At 49.3% G+C, this 11,493-nt stretch overlaps 1 protein-coding gene across 1 annotated transcript; it reads right to left on the reverse strand.

The window, feature by feature from the left end:
- Positions 1-1,132: 1,132 nt before the first annotated feature.
- RHBDD2 (rhomboid domain containing 2) lies at positions 1,133-8,073 on the reverse strand. Its single transcript, XM_085315494.1, has 4 exons — positions 7,906-8,073; positions 6,355-6,756; positions 5,813-5,963; positions 1,133-3,613 (listed from the first exon to the last, which is right to left on the reverse strand). Exons 1-4 carry the CDS (start codon positions 8,051-8,053, stop codon positions 3,181-3,183), a joined length of 1,134 nt encoding a protein of 377 aa, XP_085171620.1. The 5' UTR covers positions 8,054-8,073; the 3' UTR covers positions 1,133-3,180.
- Between the last annotated feature and the right edge of the window lie 3,420 nt (positions 8,074-11,493).

Genomic DNA, 11,493 nt, shown 5'->3' on the forward strand with positions numbered 1-11,493 from the left:
GGGGGGGTCAAGGGCTGGCAGAGTCAAGGATCGGGGTCACAAGAGGGTGCTAGGGGGTCAGGGGCTGGGGGTCAGAGGTCAAGGCGGTGCTGGGGGGTCGCCAGGCAGGACACAGGGAGCCCCCCGGGCCCTGCGTGCCGGGTCTCCCCCCTCGGGAGTCACCTGGGGAGCTCCCCGCGCCCACCTCCGCGGCGGTGCGCCCCTCACCTCCACGGCCGCGGCGGTTTCACGGGGAGCGCGGGGAAGGACAAGCCTTTACGAGACAGCACGTTCCCGCGAGGGAATCCATCCCAGGCTGAACTGGYGTTTTACTGGTATTTTTTTTTTCTTATTTAAAGAATAACTTTTAATTCTCCAGCTCCCCTCCAAGGAAGTGACCTGGTATTGCAACTTGCTATCACTAACACCTGCAACCTTGCTCAGTAGGCAAAGGCTGCTGATTATTTTTACCTCCCTCTTTATGTATTTCATTCCTCCCTTCAGTTCTCAGGCATATTTGCACCAGTCCTGTCCCAGCCCCTTCCCTCCTTTCCTACTCTCCGTGAGCAGGAGTTTTGGATTTACCCTCAGTCCCAGGGAAGTGAGATTTGGTAGGAATCCACTGCTGGAGGAGCTGAGGGTCCCCTGACTCATTTATATGACATTTATATAGTGCTGGATTAAACAGCTGCCCTTGGGAAAGGCCGGGTATTAACTTTGCTAGATGCCATTTCTGTTGTTGTAATCGCCTGCCTGAAGGCCACCGAACACAGCAAARATGCATTTCACGTGACTGCCCGTGAATGACAGTGGCTCTCACAAGCCAATCCACCACCACGTTCCCCTTCAACCGCTCAACACCTCCCATAAAACAACTAAACAGAAAATGCGCCATTCCTGCATGGCTCTGCAGAGAGAGCAAATCTCTTAACACATCACCTGGTAAGAGCTGGAAAGGAAAAATAACCAGTTTCCAGCACACAAGTGTTTTTCAATACGCAGTACCGCTTTTCCCCAGTAYGTGTCCTCCGCCGCCAGCCAGACACRCACAGCGAGCACTGAGCAGATGTGYGCAGCTGCCGCAGCCTGGAGCCCCGCTGGACCCGGCCCACACGCCCCAGTTCCCCACCCACAAGCAAACCAGGAGACTAAGTCGTTTGTYTTCCAGATTGTATTTCAAGCTTATGGTTTGAAGGTACACAACAGYTGCGACTGCTACTCATCCTCATCACCCTGCTATATTCTCCACACACCTCTGGAAACAGCAGTAGTAAAAATCATAGATTTACAGAAAAAAATCTCACAAGGATGAAAATRAAGGCACTAATCAACATTTCAATGATTATCATTAGCATTTCCTTCCTCGTATTAAAAACATCCTTTAAAGTTCCAGGCAAGCCTCTCATCCTGTTCTTGCTCCGTACTAAACACACAACATGGCAATCGCTGTCAGCAGCTAATCAAAGTCAGAGCCATGGCGCCAAGTCCATCTGTGATCCCACACACACAGAGGTGAAGCAATCAGGGTGAGATAAAGCTGGCTACCGATTTTGGAAGTCCCACGAGCTGGTTTCCAGATTGCAGCATCTTCCTTCAGAAAGCCCCTGCCCAGCATCCTCTGTCTTTGCAAGCAGAGCTTCTTCCTAACACGAACCTGAGGTTCAAGTCCTCAGCCCTCACTTTGGGCTTCCCCCAAAGAAAGCCTCTGCAAAGCCATGTTACTGTAGCAGCCGTCCCAGAAGAGCTGCTGGAGAAGCAGCTGTACAGCTGGCTGTACACGTGGCTTCTTCAGGCACCAAAGAAGCACGTACATAATTTGGAGCATGCAACCACCAATGCTTACACTGTCTCCCAACCTTAACTCTTCCCCTAGCCCCAAAGAGAGCATGGAACAGTGCAAACGCTATTGCAGTCCTTGGGGGTAACAGGTTAGGCCCTGCAAGAACTCTTCCAAAACCACTAATGGCACTTTGTGGTTCACAAAGCATTTGGAGGGGGGCAAAACAAACATCTAAGCAGTAAAACAATGGCAATAGTTCAGATTCCACCTGCTTACAGAAAGAGAGATGGCAGATTCTTCCTGGGCATGGCACAGTGAGACAGCGACACAGCTGGAAGTAAAGCTCTGGCCCTGCAAGTCCCAGCAACTCAACCAAACTCTTCTATTACTACCACAGGCCCCACATGCTGCTTGCTGTTCTCAGCCCCTCTCTGGAAACTCCCATCTCCCACCTGCTTTTGTTTTCACCAGCACTAAAGAAAACAGATGGAGATTGTGCTAAAGTTGGTGGGTGAGATACGCAAAGTGCAGTAGTGTTCACTGCACCACCCCTACTGGAATAGCTACATTCCAGTTAATTCTTCTAACCTGCATTTAAGGTCCCTTCTGTCTCCTTAGATTATCTGAAATATGCTCCCTGAATGCCCTAAATCCCTTATTAAAGGGTCTTCTGTTACTTTGCATGTATCTGAGGTTCCTTGAGCGCTATTAGAGATAATGAAGGCAACATCTCTGTGCATGCACAGACTGTAGCTAAGAACAAAACATAAGAACAGACTGTCAGCACTTAAAAATAGGTTTTGGGGAGCAGAAAATTGTGTTCTTTATCTCCCTCCCCCAGCCTTGGCTTCATAAGCTCCCTTCAAGGCATACTCTTAGTGGAAGAAGTCACTAGTAGAAGAGAGATGTCCCACTCCACATATTAAGTTATAATTCAAGGCTACCATGATTTTAGCCTCTCTTGGGTCCTAGTTAAATCACATCTGCCAGTGAGATAAAAGGCTAAGAGTGTAAGTGTAGATAGGACATGTCCTAATCCCCATGGCCTGGTTCAGCCCCAAATTAGTTCAGTGTTTTGACTATTAGCTTCCACCTGTACTTCAAGCCAGGGAACAGATACACTGTAGTGGGTGAATGGAAAAAGACAGTTACTAAAGGCAGGAATAAGAAGAGACTCCAAGAGAGAGAGAAGTGCCAAGAGGTGATATAGTCCCCCAGCAATACTAAAGAGTATCAAAATTATAAAGGAACTATAAATAAAGTAGCCTGTGCTAGGGAGAGGTGTGAATGGCCTGCATCAGGCCTATCAGCCAATTTAGCCAGTCACCCCAGGCACAGCAAAGATGTCAGCAATGCATTGATGCATAAGCATCACACACAATGGTCCCGCCATGGTATGAGTCCTGCTGCTTTCTGAGGCATCAGTATACCTGGATTTTCAAGAGTTCAGCTGGCACTGGAGCTGCTGTGGCTGTTGGATACCCTGATGCCTGCTGAACCCCAGCCCGGTGCTCCATGCCCACAGGTATCTGTGAATCAGACACGCACAGATGCTGGTGGGAAGAGGACTCGGCTGGCTGGCAACACTGTCCAGGYGAGGCTCCAGCATGGGTTTGGACGTAGCAGTCTCCAAAGGCACCTCTGATTTGGTAGGGCGAAGAAGTGAGGCCATATCCTGGAACACAGCTGTCCTGAGATCCCTCACGTGTCACAACATGGCCATATCCCAGAGCAGAACTCGGCTGAAATCCCTGGCTCTGCACACTGGGGTGCTGCATCTGGAAAGCAGGAAGAGCTGGAGGCGAAGAGCAGTAGTAGCTTTGCCTGGGGTAGGAGCCTGGCACAGGGTTAACCCTGGGCAGGAAGAAAACAAAAGGTTACATTGTGTTCAGAACTGACATTGCCTAATTAATGCTGGAAGTGTCCTGGGGGTAGATCTCCTCCTGACTGTACTCAGAAAGGTCAAAGCAAACTATGAGACACAAGCAAAGCTCTTATTATGAACAACGCTGTGGTAAAAATAAGTTTACCAGTCTCCCAGGACAGATATTCCCATTCCCACTCCATACCAATTCCATGCTTACAGAATGGCTGCAGTTCCTGGCCCTACCTCTCTTCATGGAAGGAACATGCAAGCCAAACTGCAGTGTGCTTTAAGATTTCCATACCCATCCTTTCTGCCTTCCCCTGAACTACACATCCTTTAAGTCATTAACTGAGAAAAGCCACACCTACCAAGTGCTATTTATCAAGAATTCAAAGGTATTTGGTGCAAATAGAAGCCCAGGGTATGGAGCAAAAACGGAAAGAGAAGAGTGAGCCACAAATAGAATGAATCATTCAGAAGCAAGGCCTAGAAACAGCCTTTGCCAACAGAAGGAATGACTCACCCTGCTGAAATACATCAAGAGGCAATCTGCCTAAGAGCCAAAGCCTTTGGGACTTTAGGAGTACTGTTCCTCCCACGCACAACATCAAGATGAGTGCAGGAAGTCAAGACAATGATCATGAAGACCCCAACAGCCAAATTCCCAGCAAGAGTAAGGGACTGGCTTAGGCTGGAGTTCTGGGGATTTTTGTTTGTTTGTTTTAGCATTCATGGGCACAAAATATGATACGAAAGCCTTAATCTCCTAGAAATGCATCCTGTCTGGCAGCAACTTGGTGTCTGAAGATGTGTGAAATTTAAAATAACAAATGCATAAATAAAGAGCTCTTAGCTGGAAATAAACAAGAATCAAAATAATAAAATTAAGCCCCAGAAATAAGTGTAGGACTTAGGTCTAGAACACGGAGACATGTACATTCAGCCACTGAATTGGAAACATCCTAGAAACACCTTCCCACGCCCTGCTTGATAGTCAAATGTTTATGTAAATACATTCCAGCCAGAACAGTCTATTTATGTCCTCTCCCCTGAAGAAAGCAGGTTTAGACACACAGCTGAGACACTGTGAACAGAAGTTATTAGCAGCAGCATTACACTGATTAAAACACAGGCACAGCGTGTAGTAAGACAGTGTCGTCGTCCCCCGCCAAAGCAGTACTAGTACAGAAAGGAAGGAGTAAAAATGCTCCTGGACTTGCCTGGCCTCCTCTGCAAGCACTTCCTACACAGGTTTGATCGCCCTAATGGATCTGTAAGGCTGCAGATAAGGCTACCAGTAAGGCTTTGCTGTTTAGGTTTTCCCCTCAGGTGAGGGCAGATGCAAATATTTGGGAATGCTCCCTCCTTGGCAGATACCTTACTGTGAGCTGACTGCTTAATCACCACAGAGAAATTAACACGTAACAAAAATCCATCCTTCCTCTGTGAAACTGAAATAGCATCTTAGAATAGCGGGGGGAGGGAAGGGGGAAACATGACCTATGTTTTGGGGCTTTTTAAAAGACAAGTGAATTCTCATGGCTTGTGATATATTGGAACTTAAAGCCATTTCTGAATGCCAGCCACAGGCCCCAAGGTTTCCTCCCGCTAAAGCAAYCTTGCCTCATCACAGAAAACATGCATTGGAAGGTCTACAATAAATTTTGTAAGTGACATTTTTAATATGCTTTATTGCTTTGTTCCTGCACAGATTTGGATGTGAGTCACTTCACAGCATTCCTGGGAGGCAAGGTGGAGGAAAGAAAGATAAAGATCATACCCCATAGAGCAACACAACTAGGAACAAACCCCAGAAGCCCTAATGTCAAGGCAGAAATACGCAACTCAGCTATCGCATCAGCTGAGCTGCACATATACACATTGTCCCTGCAGCAAATGAGAGTCCTTCACCTCAGTTCAGCATTCAGCAAAAGAATTCACATTTAACTCAAATYGAGTTATCTTCCTTGCTCCATGAATTCAGCTTATGTGTGATACCTATCAGGCCACTGTAATGTTGCTACTGCAAYGCCACCAGGTGATATGTCCCATGCTTCCTGCCTCGTACTGCCCAGGATATAACTGTGACAATCACAACAGAGCTTTTAAAGGCTTCTTAATGTCACTACTTATGTCACAAAATTTCCCTAGGTCATAAGAGTTTCTACTAGAACTCCTGTACTTACTTGCTGCTTTCAGAGGCTCTTCTCTCCGCTAAGGACCCTGGAATATATTTCAGCCCTGGTATTCTCCTTAGCAGACTGAAAGGGAACATCCGATCCAGTTTAGAGACCACTGATTCTGGAATATCCAAGCAGAAACAGTATCCAAGACCATCTGAAGCCAGCACTATGTTAAGGAGAGCTGCAGACAAAATGCACTCATTGCTAACAGAGTCACACATGCAATCCCTTTGGGGCCACAAACCAGTTTCCTGAAGAATTCTTCCAGTACTGCCCAGTGCCATCTCACAGATCACAACCCTTCTCAGCTGCATTTTCGCTGCACATGCTAAAGCCACAATGACCATAGCGAAAGTGCAGTGTGAAAAAACAAAAGCAGAATTCAGTGTGGTGATAACCAGCAAAGCCAGGGAGAGTTTAGTGCAGGGTAAGAGCCATGAATTCACCTGGGGAACACCATAAAGCCAGTGCATCTTGTCAACAAGAAATGCACTATGTTCCCCCCTCCACACTCTTGTTCAGGTCTTCCCACTCAGAAAGGATACAGGCTTCCCCAGCCAACAGCCCACACAGGTTACTCAGGAAAGAAGAGTGAGGGATAAACCAGGCCATGCAGAGCATAAACCATGGCACCAGCACCACCGGGATCCTAACCCCCAAAACCAGGGCCCTCTTCATCCGTGAGCGGGTGGTGGACACACCGAGTGTAGCAAAAGCGACTGGCATGAACCCTTTGGCATCTTCCACCTCTCCCATCCTCGAGACAACAGTCTCGAGTAAGAGGTATGAGAGAGCTGTCAGGACAGCGAATGCAATGGTGAAGAAGCAGTGCTTCACAGTGCCCATGTTCTTCTCAAAGCTGCCAGCAAAATACCAGATGATAATGGCACCGCAGGTCAAAGATATCAGGTCTTCATAGATAAAGATGTAGGTAACTAATCTGTGAACTGATTAGACCAGCATATTAGAAATGCAGAGAGAGCAATGAATGTTTTAACCCATTACAATTACAAGCTTGAGTGGAAGGAGGGTAAGCCTACAGAATAAATCCGTTTTTTTTTTTTTTCAGTTTTATCCCAGCATAGAAAAGAGAGAACTTCAGGCCTTTAAAATCAGGTTTAAAGAACCAAATACAGTCAAAATAGGTGGTAACTTCAGTATTACAACATATGACTGACTCTTCTGCTTCCTGGGAATGTGCCTGGCAAAGGCCAAGAGTAACTATCGTAGATTTTAGTTTTATTACAAGACAAGGCAAGAGATGTCAAAAATGACAGTTACAGTAACTATGACCTTGCTCTCCTTGCAATAAGTACTGCAATCAAGAGATAACAGCTTCTTAATCTGCCATGAAAAACATGATGTTCYTCTCAGAAAACATCTGGAGGTTACCAGACCTCAGAAGAGCCCTCAGGTCAGTAGTTCTCCTGAGCACTCTGTSAGGACTGAACCCAGAAGTTCTCCATGTTCCTCCCCTCAACCTCAGTCCTACAGCAGAAAAAATACAGGACAGAGCATCACCCAATATAACCTAATGGGCTGCCCTGCAGACATGAGAAAAGGTGGCTAAATTCACCTATCAGTGCACAGTGCTGGGTTATTAAAAGAAATCACTGCATGATGGTGAACAAAAGACACGGCAATTAAGGATGAGATAAAACCACCATAAGAATATCATGGGGACTAAAAAAAGCAAATCCTAGTATCATACCCCCACACTGCTTGGAGCCAAGGGCCAAAAATAGGGACAGAGGTGGGAACAATAGGACTGGTGAAGGGCACAGGGCAGTGCTAGGAGGCAGGGATCAAGGTGGGAGCAAGGGGCTTGGTGTGCGGAGGAGGCCAAGGGGTGCAGGGGCCGGGCCGGGGTAGGCGGCTGATGGGGAGCAGCAGCCCAGCACAGGAAGACAAGGGGGAGCAGGGGCTTAGCACGGGCCAGGCCCGGGGAGCAGGAGGAAGACAAGGGGGTGCAGGGGCTCAGCACAAGCCAGGCCCGGGGAGCAGGAGGAAGAGGCCGGGACAGGCCCTCGGCGGCGGCAGCCCCCCAGGAAGGAGCAGGGCGGGGTAAGGCGGCAGCGGGGCGGCCGCCCGCTCACCTTCCCCCGCGCGCAGGGCGGCGGGGCGCAGCGAGGCGGCGGAGCGGGAGGCGGGCGGCCCCCACAGCAGCCCCGGTGCCGACGCGGCGAGCGAGAGCAGCAGCGTGAGGGCGGCGGCGGCCGGCGGGCGCACCCCCGCCGCCGCCATGCTGCCGCCCGCCGCGCCGGAAGGCCGGGCCGCGTTGCCACGGCAACGGGAGGCGCGGCACCGCCCCGCTTCCGGCGGGCACCGGAAGGCCTGGCCGCGTTGCCGCGGCAACGGGAAGCACTGCGGCGCCCCCGGTTACCAAGGCGACGGGCGATGGCCATATTCCCCCCTTAGCCGGTGTTAAACGGCCTCAGGGGTCGCCCAGCAGCTCGGGTCTGAAGACAGACCAGCGCGGCCACGCCACGAGCAGCAGCGCGGTTCCCAGGCTCGGCTCCATTAGGTTAGGCGGCGCTGAGGAAGGGTTCGAAGCGGGCGAGGCCTCTCTGGGCACAGGGCCCCAGCGTGGGAGGGTCCTAGAGCAGCTTTGCAGGGGGCGGCCTGGTAGCAAAGGGGTTGTGGAGCCCCTTTAGAGCACACGTGTTCCCCTCCCTGAGCGTGTTCCCGGCAGCCAGGGGCACCGCAGAGCTACCAGTGCACAAACACGCGTAAGCTTGTCTCTTTGTCTCAGCTAGGCAGGTTTCCATTTCTAAATAAGCCCTTCATCCTCTGAGGAGTCCAAAGGTACTGGGAGGCCCYGAGTCGAGTCAAAGATCTTCCCATCTCCTTTGTCCTGCTGCTGCCATTGTTTGAAATCTACCCTAATCCCCTAAACACATCCCACAGGGAGCAGCGGAGACCTTTGTGCAAAGCTCCCAGGTGGTTACAGACACACTAAGGCTAAGGACAAYGCTGAAGATGACACTGTTTGGGTGAGATGAAGACAGGCAGAAAGCTCAACCCCTTTTTAATTAGTCATTCTAGTCACTGCTTGTTTTGCAGAAACTTATTTTAGTCTGTGGCAGTGGGATTTGCCTCCTGCTGTTACACCCTGGGGGAAAAAAACAGTCCAACTTGTTTGCAGATCTGCTCAATCTATACAGCTGAAATTGGAGAATGCTCTTCAATCACTGTAGAGAGGGAAGAAAAAAAAGAAAAGGGAAGAAAAGCAAAAATCTCAAAATACTCACTATTTCCTCTGCTCCTCTTTCAGTGCTGATGAATGCATAGACTATCACTGAACARAAACCCTGCGACTGTATTTTAGGGTAACTTTCTAAGCATCTTCTCCAACCTTTGCAAGAAGCCAGCAGATCTGAAACAACAAATTTGACTTACAAGACGCTCAAATTAAATAATCAAAGTTGCTTTGTTTTTCTGACTAAATTTCATTTTTGAAACAATTTCTCAATTTTAATGTGTTCTGTGTGGTTCCAAAGATCATCATCCCTTATCTCAGAAAGGGTTCTTCTCCAAGTCAATATTTGGCTTTTTGAAGTATCACTCTGGCAAAGATGGGTTTTCTTTAGCTTTTCTTTTTATCTTATAAAATCCTATTACCAGCCTTCAAATATACCAAAAGGTTGGTSTGAAGTCTCATTCCTGCTCCAAATCCATGGCTGAAAGTTAGATTGAATTGTCTGTGAGGAACGTGCATCAGCAAAGCGGCCCAGATACCCTTGTGCCCTTTGCTCCATCTGCAGAGGTCTAGAAGCCCTGTATCTGTTGCTGTTTCATCAGTGAGGAACATTACTATCCCAAAGMTAAATCAAATTATAGCCATGATCTTTTAAATGCTGACATACTCAGCCCTGGAAGAGCAGGTTGAGGGGGGCGAGGCGACAGCAATAGTAACATTACATTACATGCAGAATAACAGCTAATCTAGAACAGAAGATAAAGACATAGATTTGGGATGTTTTCTTTAATTCATTCTTAATCAACATCTCATCTCCTTTCYGGGCTGCATGTAATGTGAAGCACAGTGATGATTTTCCCAGGCACTGTGAAGTCTGACAGGCTGACAGATTGTCTTTGGAAATCCCATCAGCAATTCTGAAATGACTCAAGCCCAAATACTGCACATGGTGATGCAGCTGACAACTAAAAGGTTTGAAAGACATTGACGGTAGCTATAAAATCAGAGCCTAATTTTGGTTTCCTCTGTCTCTTAGCATCAGAGAAGCCCCAGCATAAAACAGACACCCCGATTCAGCTCCCAGGATTTATGAGTGGAAGAGACCTGCTGCAGTTGTAATGGGTTTTGGACAGTCAGAAGAGTTGGAACAAGGCTGATACCACTTGCAGCAGAAGCCTCAGCAAAACTTTGTCTAAATAGGACAATTTTGCACAAGCAAACTGTGATTAGCAGCACACAGGATAGAGCAACAGAGAATCAGGTGCTGGGTTTATAAAGCAAAACATCTGTATTTTGGGGATTTCAGATCCAGTTCTGTCCCAAAGCACACATCACAGAAAAAACAAGGTGAAAAAACAGTCCTGCAGAACAGCTTGCCTCTGATATTTTCCCAGACAGAAGCTGTCTATAGCTGAGCTTCAGAGAAAGCACAGCAGCTTTCAGCTGCTAGTTGATGCAATTTCAARACCCAGGCAATCTTCCCCACTGTTTTCATGTGTCAGCTACTCCAAAGCGAGTCTCATTTTATAAGAAAACAACAGCCAGTGTCCCAGCTGCAGCCCCTAAGCACATATCCCCTGATGCTCCAGACCCRTCGTTCTCGAACACTCAGCCCAGATGGGTATTTCCAGACCGGGCACCAAAGCACGGGCTGTGACCGTCCCTCCTTCCTCGAGGCGTGATGGCTAGCAGAGGCTCCATGTTTGCTCTGTATTTTAGCAGACCTCGTGTCACTTCAAGTCAATAAAGTCTGTTTTAATTTGATCCAGTTACCAGCCTGTCCCTGTTCCCTTTCTGCACAGCAACATGGTTTCCAAGTATGCTCTGTGTATTTATTCAGTTGAACTCACTTAGTCTTCTAATTTACACATAGTGATTCTCAGCCTCCCTTCAGGCTTGGAAAACATATGTGCTAAGCCATGCGTCTCAGCGAGAGAGAGYGCTCTGTAAGCTGTTAAGGGGCCCCGAAAGCAAAGTGCTAGCAAACACACGTACCCCACGACGTGCCCAGAAGACGAGAGGGCCGTGCGCAGGCGAGGGGAGGTGGCGAGCAACGGTAAAGTGTCCCCCTCACAGCGCACAGCCTCTCCCCCACCCCGAAATGCAGCACTGCTCTACTCTGGCAGCTGGGTGACCTCAGGCTCCTTGTGCTTCCYGCAGTGTTACAACGCACGACGGGACTAAGCCCCTGGCTCGAGGTGCTGCTGCTTGGGGGGCAGCTCGGTCCTTCACATCCCGGGGTGTCGAGCAGCCAGCCCTGCCTCCTGCTCCGTGGCCTGGCTCGGTGCAAGGCTCCTTCCACCCGGAGCCGCGGCAAGGCCCGGAGGAGCCCGGCAGAGCCCGCACCCTTCACGTACAGCGCCGAGCACCCCGCCGCCGCGCCCCCCCCGCCACCCACCGCAGTGGCACAGCCCCATCCGCGCGGCGCCCCCTCCTGGCTGCGCGTCTTAGCACAGTCCCGCCGGCGCCGCCCCCCACCCCACCC

The sequence above is a fragment of the Rhea americana genome, unplaced genomic scaffold, assembly GCF_003343005.1.
Source record: "Rhea americana isolate MKP2758 unplaced genomic scaffold, rheAme1 scaffold_111, whole genome shotgun sequence".
Lineage (NCBI taxonomy): Eukaryota > Metazoa > Chordata > Aves > Rheiformes > Rheidae > Rhea > Rhea americana.